The sequence below is a fragment of the Polyodon spathula genome, unplaced genomic scaffold (genome assembly GCF_017654505.1).
Source record: "Polyodon spathula isolate WHYD16114869_AA unplaced genomic scaffold, ASM1765450v1 scaffolds_829, whole genome shotgun sequence".
Classification (NCBI taxonomy): Eukaryota; Metazoa; Chordata; class Actinopteri; order Acipenseriformes; family Polyodontidae; genus Polyodon; species Polyodon spathula.
In genome coordinates, this window is record NW_024472316.1 from 101,184 (window position 1) to 127,313 (window position 26,130).

The window sequence follows — 26,130 nt, forward strand, 5'->3', positions numbered from 1 at the left end:
AAGCCACATTCACATGAAAACACCAGTGAGGCCGTTACAGTTCCATATAATTTATTTTCTTATAAACATACCGATAAGGACACTCGAGTCTAGTTGACTGCAGCCAGTCAAAACATGGCATAAACTATTTTATACAGTTTTAATAACAAGGCAAACCATTCATTTTCTTTTTTTACACAAATAACTAAGTTAGAGTAATGGAGAGAGTGTCCGGTTAGAATGAAGGGGTTTTGTTTTACACACAAGGATATACATTTATACAACTTTATCTTGTAAAGAAAAACACATTTCTGGAAGTGTAATCATTTCTTTAAAAGTGCAGTTAGTTCAGACTGGATTAGAGTATTCACAGATTTAAGAGGACAAACACTTCATGTTATAAGACTGCCACTGCTTTTTAGCTGAGAGTTAAACAAAGCGGCTCAAATAATCTATTCCTGGTGCTTTTTCAACGTAGGAAAACAGCAGCCTTCCACTCTCACATAATCCAGTGAATCATTTCCTTCTGTTACAAATGGAAAATGTTTTGCTATCACTCTGACTGGCTCTGGGTTCCCCAGTATTCAGTTCTCATTTTTCTCTACATCTGTCTTTAACTCGGCCTGGCACTGAGCAGACATTCCACTTACTTCAGGTGACCTTTCAACTCAGCTGGACCAGCTAACTCTGCAGAGCGCCAGCAGGTCAAGGTGAAAGGGCATTCAGTCTCATCATCTGCATGGAAAGAGGAAGCCTGTTCAAAGCTGGGCAGTTTTCCAGGCAAGCTCAGAGACAGATCTGGAAAACGATCAGAACGCAATACCGGGTCTAGAGTCTACAACCACTCGAAAAAAAAAAAAAAAAACAATTATTACATTTTAATCTTTAAGATCACAGGGAAACCTGGAATGGCTCACACTGCTAAGCACTAGGAGTCCTATTACCTTACATTTACAGGAAAAAACAACTCAGAAGGAAACTATCAAATGTACTTAACTAATCAACTCTTATCATTTAACTCTTAAATGGTAGCTGGGTGTGATCAAGCGCGTAACAAGAGTACAAAAGACATCACAGCATTGAGGCTCCTGTGTAAATCACTGATGCTTTGCAGCAGCCTCTGAGATTTCAGCAGATCTAATAATAATAAAACAGCAAGTCTTTCTACTGAAATCAGAGCAGCGGAGACAGGAACCAGCTGCTCTGACGTTCCAGGACAGGCACTTGACAAGAGTGTGCTTCTCTTTGTGACCAGCAGAGGGGGCACCGAGTTATGCTGCCCTCTGTCTCCCAAGCTGATTCACCTGTTTGCCCAAGTCCTTTACAGAGACTGATCTACTCGGTTACATTTTTCATATTGAGAGCTGCTTTTCTGATTGTGATGAAGCTTGGGAGGCACTACCCAGTTCTTCAGGGTATCAGAATCTACCTTTGGTCTGTGTCCTTTCATTCATTAGACAAACACAGGCCAAGGGTTGTGTCTTCTTGGGAATGGATGTTTGTATTTCAAGGTGCCATGGCTATGTTTGTATGTTACATAACAAGCATGTCAGAAACATCCATCCTCCGCCTCGGCTGTCTATTCAAAATCAAAGCCATCAGGATGCTGAAAAGCAGCAAGCACAGCGCAGTCTGGAATCACTGTCACCACACCTCATGATCGGATAAGCGCTTCACCAGATACAAACAGGCAAGTGTGACAGACAGACCCCCCCCACCCCGTATCCTCACAATCTTAAGATGATGTTAATACCAAGCTGGCTATCAGATACAGGGAGAAATCTGTACGTGCAAGTGCCTCCACTGATCCCTCTCACAGCGGGGAGAACAGGTCTGACCCGAGACACTGTCTCCTTATTCAGCACGGAGCGGATTGGGGTAACAGGTCTCTGAACTGACTCTTTCAGTAACAGGTCTAAGGCAGACTGCCCGGGTGCAGGGTGAGCCAATTCAATGACATCATTGCAGGACCTCTGCCAAATGGGGCCCAGACAAACCAATCTAAACTACATTGCAAAGCGTTACTGACATCACTGACTGGGGAATCACAACCCTGGACTCACTGCTTCGGAAGGCGCTCTTTGTGGGGTGAGCTTCAAACACCTGACACTTTAAACATCGCTGGCTTCCGCACCAAAAACAAAACCGACCCCAAACTAAAGTGCTTCAGTTGTAAACACCAGGGATGCAAATAACCCTCCGAGAGGCTGGGGTGACTCTGCGTGCTGTGAAATGGACTGCAAACACAACACAGCTCACTGCAGAGCATCAAGGGGCTTATCAATGAAGAAGAAGTGGGTTTCATAGCCGGCCCTATCTCATTTCATTTTTGTCTTAACAAAATGGTCCATTATTTAATAATTTCATGACACCATGCATCACACAAGTAGCCCGCGCGTGTCGTGATGCGTATCGCGACATTAGTGTACCATGACGCCTCTAGTGATAAAGGTTTTAGTCCCCTCAGCTCAGCACTAACTCCTGTTTTACAAAGCGCCTCTTCAGCTATCCCAGCATGCTGTGCTAAACTAACCACAAGACAAGGCTGGGTCTTAATGCAGACCTTCCCCTGCAACAGGGCTGCTGTTCAGGCAATGCTATATATAACTGGTAGAACTGGGGGGAGTGGAGCTCTTGTACTGTTCTTAATGTAAGCCCACAATTATAAGACCTGGAGGGGAGTCCTTGGAATGGCACACAGTTTGTCAAGTCTGAAAAATGATTCAAATCCCTGAAGACTCTCTGAAGTAGCATGACGCCACTGACTGACATCACCAAGCAGTGGTTTTTAACTGTTGCTAAGGCACTGACTGTGTTTCCATGGTGAGGTTTCTAAAACCCTTCCTTCTTCGGCTTCAACAGCAGGTCAACAAGGCCACTCAGGAGACGAGAAAAAAAAACAAAACAAAACAAAAACAAAACGTTTGTTCGAGGAAAGCACAAGGCAAACCTGCTGTCCATATGGCAACCAGATTCCTGGACACAATCACACAGTAGATTCTCTGGAACAAGATGGTCACTGCGAGGCCAAGTTTGTCTAAAACAAACATTCCTATGGCAACCAGACTAAGCCATGTTGCCGTGGAGACAAGCTGTAATTGCGACTGTGTGTGGCAAAAGCCAGGACAGTTGGCAGTCACTGTAGGAATTGTTGCTAGGTATCAAGCTAGGCCCAGGCCTCAGAATAGTTTAAACTATTTATTAGTTCATTTAAAATTACAAAAAAAAAAAGTTGAAACAGTCTCTTCGTTGTCCTTGGAGTGTTCACTCTTATCCACTTGATCTTGTTTTAGAAAATGTTCTTGATGAAGGCAAAACTCATTGTAAATCTTAACAACCACTTAACCAGTTACCATGACAACATGCTGGTCTACTCAACGATCACAGTCATCAACGTCTTTGCAAGCTTCAGCCGCCACCTGTTGTCTACATTGACAATTAAATTAAATGCATTTGAAACTTGTACGCCAAAATGTCGTCAAATAACTGTCTCCTGCCAGTTTATTGCCCAGGATTGCTGGTTCTTATTTTGAGTGCAATCTACTTTGTTTCCACAAGGGGGAGCAGTTCTCTGCAGAAGGGCAGTCATTTGTTAATTAAGAGGAGCTGAATAAGACCGCTCGAAACTAGAGCAGACAGGAGCAATCCAAAGGGATTCCAATCGGACCTTGACCTCCTGATCAGCTAGAACGGATGACTAGAGTGGAGAGTAATCCCAGCTGTTCAGCATGCTAACGAGGTGGCACATTTATATGGAGAGGAATACAGAAGTGGTGTAGTTTCCCAGCTGAAAACAGCCCTGGGGTTAAGCAATCGAGGCTTGAGCTTGACTGGCTGAACTGCCTCTTTCTGTTTCGATACCCCTCGAGTTCAAGTAACAGATTCTCCAGGCAGAACCCAAGGAAAGACAGCCGAGCTAGCTGATCCTGCCAGCCTCACAGCTGCACAGCGATGTGAGGGGCAGACGCTGCTGCTGCTGCACTGGGGTGGAGGGCTGAGAACACACAATAAAAGAATGACAGAGAAGGCGTTTCCAGAGAGGGGGCTCGTCGGGTTTGTGGTTTATCGGGGAGATTAGCGGAGGATTGTGCATGGAGCTTTGTGTCTGTTGATGGCGTGGCGTGCGGCAGGCTGGCAGCTGGGCTCAGACCCGCACCGCGGGCGTGGTGGCAGTGAGAGGCACGGTGGAGCCGCAGTCGTAGTCCAGGTCCACCATGGTGTGGGTGTGGGTGCTCAGGCTGCTCAGGGAGGTGCCCGTGCCCATCTGCCGATCCCTCAGGCTCTGGAGGTAACTCTGCAACACAGGAGACAGTCTGAGAGACACAGAGTCTGAGAGACAGTGTGGTTAGGGGTAGGTTTGGTGTGTGGTAGGGTCAGTGTGTGTGGTTAGGGTTAAGGTCAGGGTCAGTGTGTGTGGTTAGGGGTAGGTTTTGGTGTGTGGTAGGGTCAGTATGTGTGGTCAGGGGTATGTGTTAGGTTCAGGGTCAGTGTGTGTGGTTAGGGGTAGGTGTTAGGGTCAGTGTGCGTGGTTAGGGTCAGGGTCAGTGTGTGTGGTTAGGGGTAGTTGTTAGGGTCAGTGTGTGTTTAGGGGTAGGTGTTAGGGTCAGTGTGTGTGGTTAGGGGTATGTGTTAGGGTCAGGGTCAGTGTGTGTGGTCAGGGTTAGGTTTGGGGTGTGGTCACTCACAGGGGCCAGCACGTCCCCAGTGTATCTCTTCACTGGGTAGGATTTCCTGCGGTAGGTCGCCTCCGGCACAGGGCCCAGCTGGTGCTTCTTGGCATCTTTCTGTCGGATCCTCATGAGCTGAATTCTCTTCTGACGACGGGAGATGATCACTGAGACAGAGAGAGAGAATCCCACACACAGTGCATCAGCAACAAACCTGATCACTTCCTGTGCTGACTGGAGATAGAACACTGGGGTGACCTACAGCACAGGAAGAGATCAGGTATCTTGGAGTTATTCTGCATGTAACACTGATGTCAGCTCATGTCTGCGCTAATACAGTGTGTACCATTGGACAACAACAGGGGCCGATCGTAGAGAACAAAATCACCAATTATATTAATGCAAACACAATTATCCAACTCTAGAAACCTCATTCTGCATTAACCCAAGCAAAAACACAAGAGTAGAAAATTGAGAAAAAGAGAAGAAAAAAACTACTAAAACGAGTACCTTCAGTATGGGAGAATCCTTCAGCCGTCAGCTTCCACTGAACTACGATTCCCAGAATGCTGAGCGCTGGCCACACTGCCATGATGACCCAGCTGTACCAGCAGAGCGGCGGGGAGGGGGCGAGGCGCACGCGATCATACACAAACTGCACGAGCACCAGCATCTCGACGAAGTAATCCACGCACACCGCCATGATGGCAGCTCCGAACACAGAGGTGGAGAGCACCGTGAAGAGTTTCTGCCACTGCAGGGTGAGCACTGCGAACAGCATGCCCGCTCCCATCAGCATGCCCACCGGCACCCACACCGTGCCAGGGCTGTACACCTGCTCCATGGCCACCAGGGCGGCAGCGGCGAGCAGCAACCCCAGCAGCAGGCCGGTCATGAAGAGCCCCACGCTGCGCACCAGCATGGTGACCAGGCCGCACAGCAGCCCGATGGCCAGGCCGATGCCAGCGCTGACCTCCACGCTCAGCTCCGTGTCCAGAACCCGCTCCTTGTGGCACAGCAGGAAGATGATGATGGAGCCGAACAGGAGACCCGATAGGAACATGATGGCTTTGAAGCAGCGGTACCCTGTGGAGGGAGGGAGAGAGAGAGAGAGAGAGAGAGAGAGAGAGAGAGAGAGAGAGAGAGAGAGAGAGAGAGAGAGAGAGAGACTTAGCCGTGCGTTTAATGTCATGGGTTTGTGTTGAAATAAATTAGGTTTAAGACGTGATTTTACCAGGACAAAATGAAATGTGTAAATTAAAAACACATACACATTTGCTTAGTCTAATGGCACTTGTGTGGTCCAGTGGTTAAAGAAAATGGCTTGCAACCAGGAGGCCCCCGGTTCAAATCCCAGCTCAGCCACTGACTCACTGTGTGACCCTGAGCAAGTCACTGAACCTCCTTGTGCCCTGTCTTTCGGGTGAGATGTTGCTGTAAGTGACTCTGCAGCCTATAGCTCACACACCCTAGTCTCTGTAAATGGATAAAGACGTCTGCTAATGAAACAAATAATAATTCTGTAAAGTGTGTGCTTTAGTATTGAATCATCCCCTGCAGTACCCATTGGATTTTGCAGCCAATGTGAAGCCTGTCCTGGCAGTCCACAAAAACCCCTTCAGTAAAGTCAGTAGTTAATGAACTCGGGGTCTGAGCTCAGAGTTGACGGTGGGTAAATGTCCCGCCCCCTGTCATTTCTCATTCCTACAAAACCGGGTACCACTGCAATTGCCTTAATCATTAAAAATAATGCATTTATATTTAAATAGTAAAATTCTCTGTCAAACATTTCGACAAGAAGTCTTTGTAAATGTATATTACTCCTTACAGTTACATGATATTGAAACCCTGCTTCTTCAGCCAATTCAGCTCATGCTGCAGGAAGACCCATTGTCCACTAGATGGCAGCAGAGACCTACAGCAAGCAGAATCACGCTTGTGTTTCAACAGCACAGCTGGAAAGGGTTCTGGCAGACACATGCTGAAACTCGCTCTCCCCAAAGCAGCAGGATATGATTATTAAAAAAAAACTATTGACATTATCAAGAGGAGAATCATCCCGGGGGTAGAAATTGTATCTGATAAAGTTGTAAAGAATGTCCTAATCACTATGTTCTTGTGGCTCTAGTCTAAATAAATCTGAGCAAAAACACTTTATATGTAGAATAACAGTCAAGGGCTCAGCCGTGTAAAGATGGGATTTCTATAAAAGGGGACGGGTTGTAATAACAGACTGGGGCTCCACTATAAGCATGCTGCTCATGCTGCAGTAAAACAAAGCAGCCAAGAATCTAACAGTTGCCTGCAGTGCTTTAGACCGCCAGGCCGTGCTGGCTTCCTCGTTTCTGTTAGCCACACTGGACCACGCCACAAACCTCTGCAAGTCTTGATGGTAACTAAGCATCCCCAATACAGAGCTGCACCTTGCACTCCCACTCATCATCCAATACAGAGCTGCACCTTCCACTCCCACTCAACATCCAATACAGAGCTGCACCTTCCACTCCCACTCACCATCCAATACAGAGCTGCACCTTGCACTCCCACTCACCATCCAATACAGAGCTGCACCTTGCACTCCCACTCACCATCCAATACAGAGCTGCACCTTGCACTCCCACTCATCATCCAATACAGAGCTGCACCTTGCACTCCCACTCATCATCCAATACAGAGCTGCACCTTGCACTCCCACTCAGAGCTGCACCTTGCACTCCCACTCAACATCCAATACAGAGCTGCACCTTGCACTCCCACTCACCTTGCACATCCAATACAGAGCTGCACCTTGCACTCCCACTCATCATCCAATACAGAGCTGCACCTTGCACTCCCACTCATCATCCAATACAGAGCTGCACCTTGCACTCCCACTCATCATCCAATACAGAGCTGCACCTTGCACTCCCACTCATCATCCAATACAGAGCTGCACCTTGCACTCCCACTCAACATCCAATACAGAGCTGCACCTTGCACTCCCACTCAACATCCAATACAGAGCTGCACCTTGCACTCCCACTCAACATCCAATACAGAGCTGCACCTTGCACTCCCACTCATCATCCAATACAGAGCTGCACCTTGCACTCCCACTCATCATCCAATACAGAGCTGCACCTTGCACTCCCACTCAGAGCTGCACCTTGCACTCCCACTCACATCCAATACAGAGCTGCACCTTGCACTCCCACTCATCATCCAATACAGAGCTGCACCTTGCACTCCCACTCATCATCCAATACAGAGCTGCACCTTGCACTCCCACTCATCATCCACCTTGCAATACAGAGCTGCACCTTGCACTCCCACTCATCATCCAATACAGAGCTGCACCTTGCACTCCCACTCATCATCCAATACAGAGCTGCACCTTGCACTCCCACTCACCATCCAATACAGAGCTGCACCTTGCACTCCCACTCATCATCCCCAATACAGAGCTGCACCTTGCACTCCCACTCATCTCCACCTCCATGATATAATGAATTTCATGGAAATCTACATTTGCTACACGAGATCAACAGACTGCTTCAAAGGCTTGTGGAGATACCCTAGTATGCAGTTTTATTTGAAGTGCTGTCAATATTAAACTGTGGACGTGTGAAAACTACATCAACGGGTTACGCTTTCCGTTTTCCCTTCACATTTTTTTGGAGATGTCAAACACGCTGCGTTTTTGTTTTGGCAGCCTTTTAGCAGACTTAAATCCTACACCCCGTTCGTCAGATAAATTGAGGTGATAACAAGCAAGCCCTAAGCCTTGACAGTGCTTACCTACACTTTGACTGTGTTGCATTAGACTTTGCTGAGCTTTTACTAGGGGAAGCTTTGCAAGTTGAGATGGGAAACGGCAGAGGGGAGGAGGGCTTGTGTATTGACTCTGGGGTGGGAGTGCAGTGTGATGAGGAGTAAGGGGTGATAACCCTACCTCTCTGTGCTTTACAATGCTTACCCATGCTTTCACTAGGGGAATGTGTCTAAGAGCAGCGGGTAGCTCACCGAAGAAGCAGTAGATGACTCCGAAGAGGCAGCACATGGTGTAGATGATGGCAGGGATAACCTCATAGTCCCTCTGGATCTCCAGCGCACACACGTCCAGCTCTGTCACCCCCTCGCCCGCGACCCCCAGGTCAATCTGCAGGGGCTCTGAGGTCATGGCTGGAGGGGTCGCTGGTCAAGCAGGGGGGGGGGGGAGATCAGAGCACTCTCCTCATCATCCTGGACAGCACTGACCTGGGGGATGCAAAGAGGGGGGTATTTTAAATTAATTGCAGCCAACAAAAACCTTCCATACATTTCCTCTGCCATGCGCATCCATTCACTATATAGGTCTCCAGAATCCTGCTTGTTTTAGCATACATGATGTCTGGAAGACTTCCTGGAGGGTGACTGCACTGTTCTTTACCCCATGCAGTAGCAGGTGTCTGTTTCAAATGAAGATACAGGGTCTCTGTAACCTGGGTTTCTTCAATAACTAAACATTTGGGAACTAATGGAAGATTTGAGGATTTTTTTTTTTTTTTGGCTACAATTACTTTTAATAGACATCATATACACACACACTGCCTGGTGACTATCAGGAGGTGTACCCAATCTCAGGTTGGGCCACAATTTGCCTGGATCACAAGGAACTGGAAGCAGAGGATTGGAATGACAGGGTTCAAGTTCATCCAACACAAACAGGGTTGATAGCAGGGGACTGTGGAGGCCGTGGAAGACGTCTGAAGTCACGCTACTCAAGCACATGCATCTGCATCTCTCGCCATCACCACCAGGGCTCAGCATCGTTGGGTGGACTTGATGCTCAACTAAACTAATGGTGTGGCCCTCCAGAGTAACCAAGGGAGCCAGGGTAGACCAGGAGAACACTCCCCACACCAGGGTAGACCAGGAGAACACGCCCCACACCAGGGTAGACCAGGAGAACACGCCCCACACCAGGGTAGACCAGGAGAACACGCCCCACACCAGGGTAGACCAGGAGAACACGCCCCACACCAGGGTATACCAGGAGAACACGCCCCACACCAGGGTATACCAGGAGAACACGCCCCACACCAGGGTATACCAGGAGAACACGCCCCACACCAGGGTATACCAGGAGAACACGCCCCACACCAGGGTATACCAGGAGAACACGCCCCACACCAGGGTATACCAGGAGAACACGCCCCACACCAGGGTATACCAGGAGAACACGCCCCACACCAGGGTATACCAGGAGAACACGCCCCGCACCAGGGTATACCAGGAGAACACGCCCCGCACCAGGGTAGACCAGGAGAACACGCCCCACACCAGGGTATACCAGGAGAACACGCCCCATGCACCGGGCTGTGAGGTCTGTATCAGGAGAACACAGCCCCACAGAACACACAGGGCAACACCATCCATGAAACCAGGAGAACACGCCCCATCACCAGGGCACAATCCTCACTGAGACTGAACAACTGCATCATCATGGGGCAGACAGATCCCAATAAAGTTGCCTGGAATACAGTGCATGGGAAGTATTTGAGAAGTCTAACAAATGATGTCATTGCTATACATGTCGGTAAGACTTATTTTGCTAGTTCCATGCACTCTCTCCCCTTTCACAGCGGGCTGTGAGGTCTGTATCATTGCTGTGAGATTCACACAGTCTGTGTGGCTTGGTCTACAGTGTGTACACTTAATGTACAAAACACCTGCACAGAACACTGACCGGGATCCTGTTACTGAAACACAATCCTGACAAACAACATCCTCACTGAGACACACTGCACAACTGCATCATCACTGCAACACCATCCACACTGAAACACAATCCACACTGAAACACACTGAACAACTGCATCATCACTGCAACACCATCCACACTGAAACACAATCCACACTGAAACACACTGCACAACTGCATCATCACTGCAACACCATCCACACTGAAACACAATCCACACTGAAACACACTGAACAACTGCATCATCACTGCAACACCATCCACACTGAAACACAATCCACACTGAAACACACTGCACAACTGCATCATCACTGCAACACCATCCTCACAAACACACTGCACAACGGCATCATCATTGCAACACAATCCACAACTGCATTCTCACTGCAGAACTCAAGATTAAAGGCAAAGCTTCACTGAACTTCATTACAGCTACACATCTGTTTGCAGTGATTAAGACTGCAATAGTGAGGAACACACAGCCTATACAATACAGGGGTGTTAAGTTTATGTTCAATTACCCAACTGTTTAAACTTCAGGATTAAACACGTTTAAAACATTGTAGCCAATCACAAGAAACCCTCCATGGCTTTTTATAAATAACTGCAAGAATGCAGCTGAGAATTCTGGCTAAATTCTAAACTTTGCTAAAGTTTAAACCCTGTTATCTGTCCCCAAACAACAACACCAAGTATTGAGACAGTGGAATGCTCATAAACATTTGATCACGGAACTGATAATCGTGTTGCATCGGCAATGCAAAAAGATTTTAAAATCAAGCACAAATCGCATGGCAAATTGAATTGAAGTCAGTCACAAATATGTAAGATACAAATACAAAATGGGTGTGTAGAACTCTATGAGGCTCACCACGAGAAAGACCTGGCTGCGACAGATTCATGTTGCACTGGTGTTGTAATAGATTCATCCCTGCTCTACAGCGAGATCAGCCCAATCCAGAGATGGGAATAAGACTCCCGCTGCATAGCAGTTTGATCCAGTCCTGGGTTTACCAGGAGTTTAGTAAGACACACCTGAGTTTGTTACTTAGACACTGGGGCTAATCAAGCACATCTTAAAACCTGTGATCTGACACTGGATCAAGTTTCCTTTTGTTTTGCTGGCAGTACGCTGCTGTGCACTAGATGGCGACGCTGCTTACTAATAAGGACACTTTACAGATGTAAGGAAACACTGTTAGGAAGATATAACATGTGAGATTGACGGAATTGAATAATAAGTGAATGGAACAGGCAGGGCTGGATCAAGTCTCCCTACCCTTGTTCTGTTTGAACACATTTCCCTGTTTTAATTGAAAGTAAAAAGAATTCCTCTTGTGCCTCAGTGAAGAACAATATGCCTGTTTCACACACAAGCCTTGCTTTTTTTTCTTACTCTCTCTCTCTCTCTTGACTATGGGAAAGTTTGGCACACGACCACCACTGGAAAGAATAGAAATGATTTGGTTGTTAGTCTCTCTGAGGATGACGTGTGGATACAGTCAGTTTGGAAACTATTCTGTATTCTTGGAGTCTCTCATCCTTGGCTTCACTTTCCTTAATTCATTAAAGCTGCAGTGAAGCCTTTCCAATTAGACACAATTTAGTCTAAGCTAGACCTGCCCTCAGCCTTCTGAGCACTATCTAAAAGATGTGCTTGATGGTACAGTTTGTTTACATTCCCTGCGCTCCACTGACTGACTCTGAACACCGCACGCTCAGGCCTTTACCAAGGGAGCTGCCAACCAAACTATATAACTATCTAACCAAACCCTGGCTATTAAAATGTTAGATGGAACTGGCTCCCTAACATTGAGTTCTGTGTGTTTGAAGCTGCCTGTTACACACACTGCTTCAAGTGACAGTGCACAATATCCAGCAACAGAAGCACTCCAGAGAGAGGATTCCATCCCCAGGTGCCTGGATAGTAAAGGCTGCTGTTGGGTAGTGCGGTGAGCTCTGTGCGGAAGTTGATGCTAGTCTGTGGACTGCTCTGCCCTGCGAGAGTTAAGAGGGCTAAATAAAGCCCCCCCTCTCCCCTCCTCTTGGAGTGGAGAGACTGAGAACACAGACAATGGGTATTAGTGTTCCTAGCTCTAGACAGCGAGAATGGAGTCATTATCAAGGAACAAAGCCGGAGAGAGGCTGGCAGCAGCCCCATTGGCGTGAGGAGGTGCATGCTGGGTACTGCCGCTGCACAGAGGGGGGCGCTTCCCCCCTGTTTGAAAGGAGAGTGCTGGAATGCACTTGTAGAGGGGCTCACTCCCCCTCTGTGGGTGTCGCCCTGTCCCTCTGTGTTGCTGTCTCACCGCCTCTGTGTCTCTCTTTGAAATAGTGACAGAAAGAGGAGCACGATGCGCTGGGTCAGATGTCTCAAGCACGTACAGTAATGATGGCATTCCATATAGAATATCAATCACATGACGTGGAATGTGATATCATTAGGGGTGTTGATTCGGTTTCGTTTCTAAGAATAAACCCGTTTAAAAGTTTGAACTTGAACTCATTTCTAATGTTGGTAAATAAAGAATAAATACAAAAAAATCTAACCGCTAAAGTACTTTTTTCATTTTTTTCCTACATTTTGGCAAAAGATCAAGCATTTCTGCATTGATCATTTCGACATGCAATAATAGTGCTTCTAAAGGTTTGTACATGCATTTCTAACCGGTAGAGATCAGTGTTTGCAATTCTGTTTCTCGAACCCGTCTGAGTGGAGGAGCCAACGCGGCAGGGCCAGGAACCAGCGCTCCCCTGCGAGACTCCCCCTGCACCCCGCACGCTCCTGCCTTCACCACGGGAGACCTCGCAGACCCTAATTTCTTTTTCTATTTGAAATCATTTTTCATGAAATCAATAAATTGGTAGCGTGCCCTCAGAGAGAACCGTCTTGTGTTTTAAACAGTTAAAGTAACCATTCAGAGCTGTAAATTAGATCTTGTTCTACAGTACCTTTCTTTGACAAATTAAAAACTGCTAGACTGTACACAGGGGTAGAAGCATTACTAATCTGACAGAGTCTGACAGTCGAATCGGGCTTGCAAAAAACAAAATCGATCCTATATTGGTGAACGCACTGTTTCACAAATGTTTGTGCACTACATTTTAAAACTGCTGTGATTTTTATTTTAAAACTATTAAAGTTAAAACATAATGTTACTTTTCTAGATCATTCGCTGCTACCTCTAACACATTCGGAAACCAAGCATCCATTTCCAAGCTCCAAGCAGATTGATCAATCCATGTTTCATTATGTCCTTATTGACACGAGAATTCCTTCCACTCCCTGACCCTACACACCCTCGCCGTGGGACGTCCCGAGGTCTCTTTATTAGGAATGTTGCGTGCCTACTCAAAGGGATCATGCTGTTAAACTGCAGAAGGCAATGCTCCAGCCAGGCTGACTGCGTGCATCACTGCCAGTGTGAAGCAGCCCAGCAGCAGCTGAAGTGTAGAATTAGATTGCAGCTGTCTGGTTGCTCCCTGGTCTCTCACGCCCACACCATGCCATCTCATGCAGCTAGGTGAGGCTGGTATTGCCCTGCTGCGTGCCCGCTGATCAGAGGGGCTGGGTTGCTGCCCCATTCCAATGCCGCTCTCAGGGGCATGGGACGGTATGGTGTTCTGGAGACTATAGAAATACTCAAAGAAGAAGAATTAAAGTCTCTTTCAATGTTTTCAAGAGGATGCTCCACATGCCAGAGCAGTACAGTCAAACCATTTTATAATTTAAAGATGCTGAAATGACTGCCATTGAACTGAAGCACAGCTTTTAAAATAGTTTTTAAAACACTTGATTTTTATTTTCCATAGGTGCTGAATTGGTGTTTAAATTGAAGCGCAGCGTTTACTGGACTCGAGTATTTTGCCTACTGTTATGAAACACAATGTGCCTCCGTGGAGCTGCCGCGGTGTGCAGGGCCCCTTCGCTTGCTCCCTACAAACCGGCTCGCACTGTCAGATCTGCCAGTGGCGACGTCTTTGTCATTCCAAGAACTCCATTCAAATCCTATGGAGCGAAGGCTTTTAGTTCTCGAGCTCCTTCCCTTTGGAACTCCCTTCCAGGTTTTATCCAGAATGTGGAGCCAGTCTGTATTTTTAAATCTAAACTCCAAGCGCATCTCTGTGACTTGGCCTTTCACTACGTTTGGAGCTCTTTTGGTTGGCTGTGTATTTTTGTAACGTGCCCGGGCAGGCTTGTACACGAAGGACGCTATATAAAAGAAACTGGCATGGTGATGAAATTGAACTGCAGATCACTCTGATTTGCATGCCAAAATGTGAAGTGTAACATACTACCACATATAATACCACCCCCAGAGGGACAATTACAGCTATTGAAAGGCATAGATTATAGGAAAAATGAATTCTAATAAATGACCTCTATAACAACACCAGCGTGCTGTAAAACATCAAGAATCGAGGCACTGAAGACTTCTGTGCAGACCTGGGGCCCTCCAACAGAGAACACCACAGAACCAAACGGATAACTCTCGTTAGCAATCCCAGAGGGCTGTGCGACACCTGACCTCGGCAAACAGGAAACTCTGCAGCCGAGATCACTTCCAGTTCGTGCTTGCTTGACCCCTGCAGGAAACGGTGTCAGGAGGGAGGTGAACCAGGAACCGAAAATAAAAATAATGAAAAAAAAAAATCGCTGGCTGGCCATGTCAGGGCACAGGAGCATGAATAACACTCCTGTCCTAGTTACAAAATACTACAAACAGTCCTGACGTTTCCCTATATATATATATATATATATATATATATATATATATATATATATATATAAAGCAAAACCACACCATCAGATTAGAGGGAAGAAAACTAAAACCAACCCAGCTGGGAATGCAGAAGGGAGGGATCAGTATGTTGTCTGCTACACCCAGACTCTCGTCGCACCCTCTTTTCAGGAATTTGAAAGTCTCATCCTTGCTTATTCAGTTTTTCCACAGATGCCGTGCAATTGGATCCAGTGCTGAACAAGCTCCCCCCTTCCCTGTCACTCCGTGGAAACCCTTCCTCTGCTCCAGCTCACACTCCGGCTCACTGATCCACTGTGAACTGCAGTGCAGGGCTGCCAGCCGCCCCACAAGCATGTTCAATTGTACCTTTATGTTAAACTAGCGTGCCAGCAGCATGCAGTATATACCCTGCCACTGCTGACAATACAAAACTACCATGTCAAATACATCCACCTCCAGAGCCACAGCTGCAAACTCACAAGCACAGCCATGCATCTTAGGACAGAGCTGCAAACTCACAAGCACAGCCATGCATATGAGGACAGAGCTGCAAACTCACAAGCACAGCCATGCATATGAGGACACAGCTGCAAACTCACAAGCACAGCCATGCATATGAGGACACAGCTGCAAATTCACAAGCACAGCCATGCATATGACACAGCTGATGACCATGGCATGTGTCAACAGTATTACAGAATTGAAATGTTCAATCACAAGGTGATAGGCGGCTCTCCAGATATTTGCTACAGTGTAAGAGTGACACACAGACACCTGGATCTGGTACTCCAGCAGATAAGCAATGTTGATAGCAAGTTTCACAGCACTTGGATAAGCTGTGCTGCAGAACTGCAAGTGTGACAAACGGACAGACAGACACCCCAGGATATCTTCAGAATCGGATAATCTCAGGAACTTGTGCTAAACAGTGTTAATACCAAGTGTCATGACAACTGGAGAAACGGTTCCCATCAAGGGAAACCCAACGTGCTGTAAACTACAAACCCTTAGACAAGCTTGGGAGAAATTCATGCACGAAACAAGAACCTTTACAAGCATTACTAATGTATGTCGTAATGCAGAACCCACCTAAACTCTTGAGAATATAGAAGGAGTAAATCTTTTGACAAAATGTAGCAAAAGTGGAAAAAAAAAGTCAACATTAGAAATTAGTTCAAGTTCAAACTTTTAAAACATGATGCAATTCATTTCATTTTGAACTCTCAGACAGGGAAATTAGAACAGCTTGCACACATGACAAAGCTACAAATAACATATTTGACAAATGCTTCAAGCTACACTAACGCAGTGCCAGATATCATGTTCCAAAATGAACGTGAGCCGAAACGTGTTTCTTTCAAAACTGCACATTTGAGACCTACAGTGTGCAGCTAATGAGGTGCAAAAAAGGCTTCTGGGGTTATTTTGTTTGCTGTACAGCTGGAGTTGTAGTTAAGAGTTACGACAGTGTGTCCAATTAAAGAAGTGGCTTTTAATTAATGCATATCCCAGTGTGCTCCAGGGCTAATTAATAATTCAGGTCACTGCACTTCATTTAAATCCTTACAATACCAATGCTAGTTCATTCTATTATCCTATCGGTTCACAATGTGAACTCGCTTCGAAAGGCTTTGAAGCGGCACGAAGATGATTTTATCATGATCGGAAGTCATTGAAATCCACTCCCTGTTCTCTTTTCGGAAGAAATCGTCCTGACAAAAGTCTCTTTGTTTCTTCTAATCCCGTAAACCATCAACTTTAGCCTAAGACATGTACTGTGACCCTGGTAAATCACACACACACACACAGTCACACGCACTGCACAGTCTACATTATGGAGTCATCACATAATAATCAATGAACAATAATGCACTTATGTTGCTGCAGAATAATTGCCAGTGACTTAACTGACTAATTCAGAGACATTGTAAATAACACTGTAGATTAAACAGACCCTAACCCCTTCCTGTGCTGCAGGTCAATATCACTCCAATGGCTGCAATCAGATCATGTGATCCCAATTTCATTGCTTAGACTCTTTTCTGTTCAAACAGCAATGTTGTGTTACATGTGTGGTTTTATTAATTTTTAAATGCATTCACCTCCCTCATTACTAAGGGTCTATAAGATATGAATTTTGCCAACCCCCTATGGTAGATCCTTTAAAACCTGAAAATTTCCATATGGATTTGTCATCACTTCTAGCATCATTCCCATCTTATAGACCTTGTCCATTACTACAGCAGTATATGGGAATGCAGCTGGTAGCATATGATTAGCTCTCACATACAGTAAACCTCCTTTCCTTGCATATATTTTAATCTATCCACAATACGCCCAGCCTGGCGATTACGAGTCACAAAATAGAAAGACTTTTCCATCAGGGCAGGTCAAGGCTGCTGGTAATGGGATCAATTGTCTGGATTAGCCAAGGCAACACAGTGGAATCCAGCAGAGTTCAGCCAACTCATAAACTGTAACCAACAGCAAATTTAAAAAAATAAATAAATAAGAGATCGAATTATTTTCGTGTGAATAGGTCACAATGTTAATGTTTTCAAGCCTTGTTTTTTTTTTTTACTCTTTTTTTACTCTCTCTTAAATTTACCGTTATGTTCACACAGGAAATCTGTCAGATTTTACACAAAGCAAGGCCAAGGCTAGTGCATTTATCAGACGTGTCTTAAAACCTTGGGATCGAATCCATTTTTTATACCGTGCTTCATGAAGAGAGGACTTATTGTTCCTTGAAGCTGTAGATTCCCTGCAGTGACTCTGTTATCACCATACAGTTGAAGTGGTTAGAATAATGAGGCTCAGTGGATTGGTGCATCATTGTCAGCCTAAGTATACATGCATTTACCATAGCTTGCCAGGTTTTTAATAAGAGCTTTGTCCTATCTCTCCAGGCTTTACAGTTCTTACCTATGCTTTACCATGATTTCACTTCGCTTTTAAAACTGCTCTTAGAAGGAAGAGCCAATCTGCTCCTCATAAAAAGGCCAGGCAGTGCATTTTGCATTTTTAAACATTCGTTTTAAAAGCTATTCGTTTCGGTTTGAGAGAAGCGCTTGTTTTATGTGATAAACGATCTCCCGTGTTAAAAACAGTCCATACCGGTACAGCGCTGAAACTGCTTCAGAAAGCATAGTACAATCTGCCAGAGCTGACAGGCAAGCAAGCAAGCAATGGAGCTTCATGCACATGACTTCAATGAGCAGAGATTTATAAATCGAGTCATGTTTTAGGATCCCACTCGGACAAGGCTGAATCCAAGATCTAAATGTAAATAAGAGTGCTGACGATTTCATCCAGAGGGCTACAGTAAGGTCTTTATTTGGGGAAGTTAGTGAAGACTGCGTGCGTACGCAAGTACATTACTATTGCAATGATTCGCAGCTACATTTCAAAGCATCTGCTGGCAGGAACGACAGTCGCGCCTGTGCAGAGTGTGATGTAAAGGCTGCAGTACTGGATGGGAGACTCGCTGAGCAGCTTGGTGCCGCTGCGTGTTACGTCAGCACGGATGGCGAAGGCTTATGCAAAAACTGAAACTGGGAGAAAATATATCCAGAAGAATGCTAGATATTTGAGGGATATTTCAATGGCTGCATTGTTCAATCTTAAATCAGAGTGAAAGCACTTGCATGCTGATGAGGATTAGGACTAATACTCAAGAGTTCAAAAGCAGAAATTCATATACACTACCTGGCCACTTTATTAGGACCCATCTATCCAACTGGGTTTGGCATTGCCCTGGTGTGGGGCGTGTTCTCCTGGTGTACCCTGGTGTGGGGCGTGTTCTCCTGGTGTACCCTGGTGTGGGGCGTGTTCTCCTGGTATACCCTGGTGTGGGGCGTGTTCTCCTGGTATACCCTGGTGTGGGGCGTGTTCTCCTGGTATACCCTGGTGTGGGGCGTGTTCTCCTGGTATACCCTGGTGTGGGGCGTGTTCTCCTGGTGTACCCTGGTGTGGGGCGTGTTCTCCTGGTGTACCCTGGTGTGGGGCGTGTTCTCCTGGTATACCCTGGTGCGGGGCGTGTTCTCCTGGTATACCCTGGTGTGGGGCGTGTTCTCCTGGTGTACCCTGGTGTGGGGCGTGTTCTCCTGGTATACCCTGGTGTGGGGCGTGTTCTCCTGGTATACCCTGGTGTGGGGCGTGTTCTCCTGGTATACCCTGGTGTGGGGCGTGTTCTCCTGGTATACCCTGGTGTGGGGCGTGTTCTCCTGGTATACCCTGGTGTGGGGCGTGTTCTCCTGGTATACCCTGGTGTGGGGCGTGTTCTCCTGGTATACCCTGGTGTGGGGCGTGTTCTCCTGGTATACCCTGGTGTGGGGCGTGTTCTCCTGGTCTACCCTGGTGTGGGGCGTGTTCTCCTGGTATACCTGAATGCTGTAGTTTACTTAAGCAATGCTGTATCATAGCGATGACAACACACCCGTCCGCCGCGCTGGAATTGTGCTCAAATGGTTCAAGGAGAGACTTCAGGCATCTTCCCGCATCTCAATCCAGTTGAGCATGTATGGGATGAACTTGAACAATCTGTTATTCCAATCCTCTGCACCAACTGAAACGCATGTATTAATGCATGACCCTCCATGTCAAGGCTGTGATCAGGGCAAACAGTGACCCAGCATTTCATTAGACACCAGTCCTAATATAGTGGCCAGGCAGGGTAGATTGCTTCACTATGCAGTACAGTGGGTCAATTCAGCAGCTAGAGCTAGTCTAGCGTCTCATATCTTTCTTTTCAGCACACAACGCTAAGGAATTACATTTCAGAACAGAACCCAATAAGATTTAAAAGCTGCATCTTCCTGCTGCATAACCAAGACAGATCTGAAAGACTAGAAGGCCATTGATTATATTCAAACTCAATTAAAACCAAACAGCCTTTCTAGAACGACCATAATGCTATTGCACAGCAAGCATAGTGCTATAGAGAAGTGGAGGCATCAGGAAGACATGTGTTCTCACGGTCTAGTACTCTGACTTGTGTAACATGATATGCATCATATGGTGACAATAGATTATTATTAGTCTCCTTATAAGATAAACATCCCTAGCCAGCTGAGCGAAGATTAAAGGGTTGAGGTCACCACAACCTGATATTTCCTGGAAGAATTGTCTAGGGCGAGTATGGAAACCATTAAATACGACAACTATAACCCATATGCGCAATCTGGCAAACTGTATTAGAAAACTCACTTATTTTCACTGTCTGTTGGAGTTCTTTAAAAATCAAGTAATTCTACGATAAACAGACACAGTTTCGTGTGTAAATACACGCCATAGCCCCGTTCTCCGGCTCCATAAGAAGCACTCTGTGTAAACTGCACACTAGACCAGCTCCACTCCATCGACGAAAAGAAACACTGTCGCGTAGGAACAATGACAGAGGAATGATCCGTCTGCCTGACTGACGCCTGTCACTTCTAACAAGCCGCTTCACACAAACACACACACAGAGTTCACGCGTTCAGTTTAACAGGAGTGTTTTTTTGTTTTTTTTGTTCATTATTAAATCATATTTGTATTTAAACATAAGACGCGACATGAAACAATACATAACGTTCTCTACAAAAAAAAAAAGTTAACACAAACATCGCTAATGCAATGTCCATAACAGTGCTGTATTTGTGTAACATCCCGTATTTATATTAAAATAATAAGAATCTGTTACTTTTCCACAATAAAACACTGCCACACACATTGTCTGTACGGTATATACATACATTTTAAATCGAGAATAGTTTTGCAACAACGCTCCACCGTAGAATCGATTACTATATATATATAGTTTAAAAACTCACCGTTTTAAATTATTTTCAGATGTTTCCCAAAGGAAATCCAAAAGTTTTCTCAGGAAATGTCCCCGTCAGTGATCGAGTTCATTTCTCTCAAATGTGCCGGTTTAAAAAAAAAATAAAAAATTCAAATTTTCTTTACAATCTTCTCAATCACAAGCTTTTTGCTTTTTAGAGGCGGTGGGCACTCGAGTTGCCTGCATGGAAACGTTACAGATACTAGAAAGTTGTGGGGAAACAAAGCGAACAAAACAACTTGAAGGAGAGTTTAAAAAAATCCCAATAAACGGCACCCTATTGTATTTTGAATTGCCCGACAAACTGCCGTCTCACGACGTGCCTGCGTGAAGTCTGAATGTGCGCCCCGGGGGAAACCAGCGGCTTCGGTGCTCAAACTCAAAAAAAGCTTTTCTGCTCTCCGTTACCAGCGGCTGAAAAGGTTTGATCATCGCCCAGAGAGACCATCTGTTCCTGCCGGCTGGGGGAGGGCTGGGGGAGGGCTGGGGGAGGCGAGGTCTGCCCCGGCCGGTTCGCATTACACACAACAACGTGACTGAGAAACACCCCGACAACGAGAGACAAACCTTTGTTGTTTCTTGAGGTTAGTTTTTGTTGTTTTGTTGAGGAATGTGTGTATTTATTTTAACTTTGCACGTTAGTAAACTGATGGGTAGTTTAATACCGCGCTCAAGCGAAGGAGCAGGGGCGGCCCGTTCGCTTTTCTGGCGTCGACCCAAGAGGCATGGGCCGCTCCGGATCACAGCGGTTCGGCTGAGGCCGAGATAATAATGATTTCATTGTCTGTGTGGGAAAGAGACAGCTTCCCTCCTCCCTGCGGCAATCTCAGCAACACCCCCACAAGAAACTCACACTTGCACACAAAACAGACGCATTTCAGTGATACTAGCTCCAGCTAACACACTGGCTTACACATATGACATGAATCACGTTAAACATACTGAACACAGCAGGGCTGTTTAATCACAGTCCTGAAGGGGCCATTCCACTCCGGGTTTAACTCATATAATTAACTACTTCAGGGTCTGAATGAAGGTTTCCCCTCTATTAAGTTTGATTCATTCACACCCCCCAGCTCCATCTCGGGGCTTCCCCCTGGTTCTCTCTGTTATGGGGGGTCTGCTGCAAATACATTATTTCGGGATTTCGGGAGGGGAAGGGGTATGAATAGGACTCTGTTCTCCCTTGTCCTTAATCGGATTCTCACAGCCTCCTGCTAATTGGGGGGTTTTAACACCATAATACAAAATCACTAATGAGGCCGGGGGTGGGTCTGCCTGAAGTTCAGCTCAGTTCACAAAGTAGTATATCAGTGTCGCCGATCCCATTGGGAGGCAGTATAGGAGCATCAAACAACTTGCCATTATAAAACTATAGAGCAAGGCAGCATGAAGCACAGTGAAAGCACAGCCAAGCATTAGCATTGTGAAGCACAGAGAGGCACGGTAAAGCATCAGCATTGTGAAGCACAGAGAGGCATGGTAAAGCATCAGCATTGTGAAGCACAGAGAGGCATGGTAAAGCATCAGCATTGTGAAGCACAGAGAGGCATGGTAAAGCATCAGCATTGTGAAGCACAGAGTGAAGCACAGAGAGGCATGGTAAAGCACAGGCAGCATTGTGAAGCAGCATTGTGAAGCACAGAGAGGTAAAGCATGGTAAAGCATAGTGAAGCAGCATTGTGAAGCACAGAGAGGCATGGTAAAGCATCAGCATTGTGAAGCACAGAGAGGCATGGTAAAGCATCAGCATTGTGAAGCACAGAGAGGCATGGTAAAGCATCAGCATTGTGAAGCACAGAGAGGCATGGTGAAGCATTAGCATTGTGAAGCACAGAGAGGCATGGTAAAGCATTGCATTGTGAAGCACAGAGAGGCATGGTAAAGCATTAGGTGAAGCACAGAGAGGCATGGTAAAGCATCAGCATTGTGAAGCACAGAGAGGCATGGTAAAGCATCAGCATTGTGAAGCACAGAGAGGCATGGTAAAGCATCAGCATTGTGAAGCACAGAGAGGCATGGTAAAGCATTGTGAAGCACAGAGAGGCATGGTAAAGCATGCACAGAGAGGCATGGTAAAGCATAGGGAAGCATTGAGAGGCATGGTAAAGCATCAGCATTGTGAAGCACAGAGAGGCATGGTAAAGCATCAGCATTGTGAAGCACAGAGAGGCATGGTAAAGCATGCATTGTGAAGCAGCATGGTAAAGCAGCATTGTGAAGCACAGAGAGGCATGGTAAAGCATTGTGAAGCACAGAGAGGCATGGTGCATGCATTGTGAAGCACAGAGAGGCATGGTAAAGCATCAGCATTGTGAAGCACAGAGAGGCATGGTAAAGCATGAAGTGAAGCACAGAGAGGCATGGTAAAGCATCAGCATTGTGAAGCACAGAGAGGCATGGTAAAGCATCAGCATTGTGAAGCACAGAGAGGCATGGTAAAGCATCAGCATTGTGAAGCACAGAGAGGCATGGTAAAGCATCAGCATTGTGAAGCACAGAGAGGCATGGTAAAGCATCAGCATTGTGAAGCACAGAGAGGCATGGTAAAGCATCAGCATTGTGAAGCACAGAGAGGCATGGTAAAGCATCAGCATTGTGAAGCACAGAGAGGCATGGTAAAGCATAGAGTGAAGCACAGAGAGGCATGGTAAAGCATTGTGAAGCACAGAGAGGCATGGTAAAGCATTGTGAAGCACAGAGAGGCATGGTGCATCAGCATTGTGAAGCACAGAGAGGCATGGTAAAGCATAGAGGAAAAGCATCAGCATTGTGAAGCACAGAGAGGCATGGTAAAGCATCAGCATTGTGAAGCACAGAGAGGCATGGTAAAGCATCAGCATTGTGAAGCACAGAGAGGCATGGTAAAGCATAGGTAACACTATGTCTCTCAGTACCATTGCGTAGTCGTAACACTGTGTCTCTCCGTACCATTCGTACAACTTTTTATAACGTCTGGTCCCATTTGATACGTATCTATTAGGCCGTTTACCATACGTCAGATTTACTGTGGTAAACTTTTATAAAGGCAGGGCTTTGATTTTGGCGATTATGGCCTTATTTTGGAGATCGTTTAAACCGTGTATGTAAAAACGTTATCTTTATACGTTATATTATTTGAAAAAGGAGCTGGAGCGTATTGATAATAATCCAGACTGATCCACCCACACACTAAAGAAACTATTGTAAAAACAAACAGTTCACTGTCGTTGGCCGTTTGACCTTTTGCTTGCTAAATATCTTGGTTAGAGATCTGGCATTGAATAGCTTTCATATTCCAGAAGGGATTTTTTTTTTTTTTAATGTATTTTTCTGACCAGATCTCATTTTTGGAATCTTGCATGAATTCAAATCTGAGACTGTAACTTTAACTGGGACCTCTGAGTGATGCTAAACATACTACAGCCTCCCTGATTACACAGTAGAGTATAGGGTATGATAATCGCTAGGTGTCTTTTTTAAATGAAGTTGATTTGTGTCCTTGATGACGATGACTCCTCTGACTCTCTCAGCAGTCATTGCCAGGGGGGGGGGTCTCCTGAACTTTGATCTGACCTTGTGTCACTTTGGGGGTCAAACATGAATATTTACACCAATCCCCACACTCTCACTCAGCGAGATAGACACACACCCACTCACGGACACACGCAGATTTTGTATTCCTATACTTGTATTTACCTATCTCATTGACTCTCACTGTATTTTTATTTACTATTTCTAACTCCAGTCAGACAAAACTCCACACTGGGTGAAAGTCGACAACAAACTAAATATTCTGGCCTTTTTTTTTTTTTTTTTTTTTAAAAGGCATATTTCCTTCTTAAAAAGGTGTTTTACAAAGTGGGGGTGTCCCCTCGTCGTTTTTTCAGGAGTTGCTATCTTTGTGGGGACATTTTCTTAACTCTTGTCCCCACATTGACAGTAATACCTGCCCACACAGAAACACAGGCACATGTTCATCCCAAGATTCCTGACAAGGGGATAAGTGGCTCCAGATATATGAGATGCAGCACTTGCTGTTGGAAAATCCAGTGAGAGAGAGGGGGGCTGTTATTTAGAAGGTTGCAGTTATCCTCCAGGAGTCTGACATTAATGTCGTAGCCTCGTGTTTGACTAACAGGAAACTGAAACGGGAAAAGCAAAAAGCTGCTTTAGTGGCACTCAGCTCTTAGCATTAGAGGATACTTGTTCATCAAGCCCTGACAATCTTGTATAGCAACGACCCTGTACATGAGCGCTGGTAAGACTTATGAAGAATATACCACAAGCTAAAGCCAAGACACACTGCAGTTCTGATGCAGCTGCCACGTTTCTGTGCCAGGGAAGCTTAAAGTGACAACATAATTCCATAAATCTTTCCTGTGTTCCAATTCCATTAGCTACACAAACAGGATGTCTGGTACTGCAGTAGATTAGGAATGTCTCAGTTTCCATGCCTTATTCTCAGGAGGTTTGTTACACTTCCTGGGTCGTTTCCTCTCAGGCAATACGAGGAGCAGCTGATTGGTTAATGACAGTAACGATGCAGAATGTCCCCCTCCAGGTGACCAAGGAAGTGCGACGCTAACTGAAAGCATGGCTTGCAAACAGAGATTTCTTTAACCAGTTTTAAAATGAAAATGTGTTTCTTTCAAAACTGCACCTTTGAGACCTCTATAAGGAATGGAATTACTGGGCTAGCCAGCTTTAAGGTTTTTTTTAAATATGATTTGATGTTTAAAAATCTGCAATAGTTTTAGCAGTGACTGTACATAAACCTTTTTTCTTTTTTGGGATACAGAAAAAATTTCCTGCCCAGCCATTCTGCATTGCTGAGAAATAGAAAACATTTCAAGGATTTCTCATTTATTGATCTAGTCGTTAAGATCCATTAACTCTACATAGTGGAAGAAATTATTTAGAAGAGTTCCTTTCCAGATCAACAAAGATATGAAAGCCATAATCTCTTAGCATTTTCGTGGTACATTTTGTACTTACCTTTAATGGAGTCTCTATTGTACATAGTTGTTATTTGGGTCAGTCTGTGTGGATGTGCTTCACTGGAGCTCAGGAGTGGCTTTTCAGATCTAGTTGCCTGTCACAGACACACCGTTAAAGGCGTCACTAATACAAAGACACTGGCTGATCTAGCCCACATTGCTCTGTCTGTGACAGACAGCCAGAACCGAAGAGCAGCTTCTGAACTAGTAAAGG

The 26,130-nt window shown here is 45.6% G+C and overlaps 1 protein-coding gene across 1 annotated transcript; it reads right to left on the reverse strand.

Annotated features, from left to right (window-relative positions):
* Positions 1–34: 34 nt before the first annotated feature.
* LOC121309055 (transmembrane protein 198-like) lies at positions 35–21,400 on the reverse strand. Its single transcript, XM_041241922.1, has 5 exons — positions 20,927–21,400; positions 8,649–8,882; positions 5,157–5,732; positions 4,665–4,813; positions 35–4,273 (listed from the first exon to the last, which is right to left on the reverse strand). Exons 2-5 carry the CDS (start codon positions 8,803–8,805, stop codon positions 4,124–4,126), a joined length of 1,032 nt encoding a protein of 343 aa, XP_041097856.1. The 5' UTR covers positions 8,806–8,882; positions 20,927–21,400; the 3' UTR covers positions 35–4,123.
* Between the last annotated feature and the right edge of the window lie 4,730 nt (positions 21,401–26,130).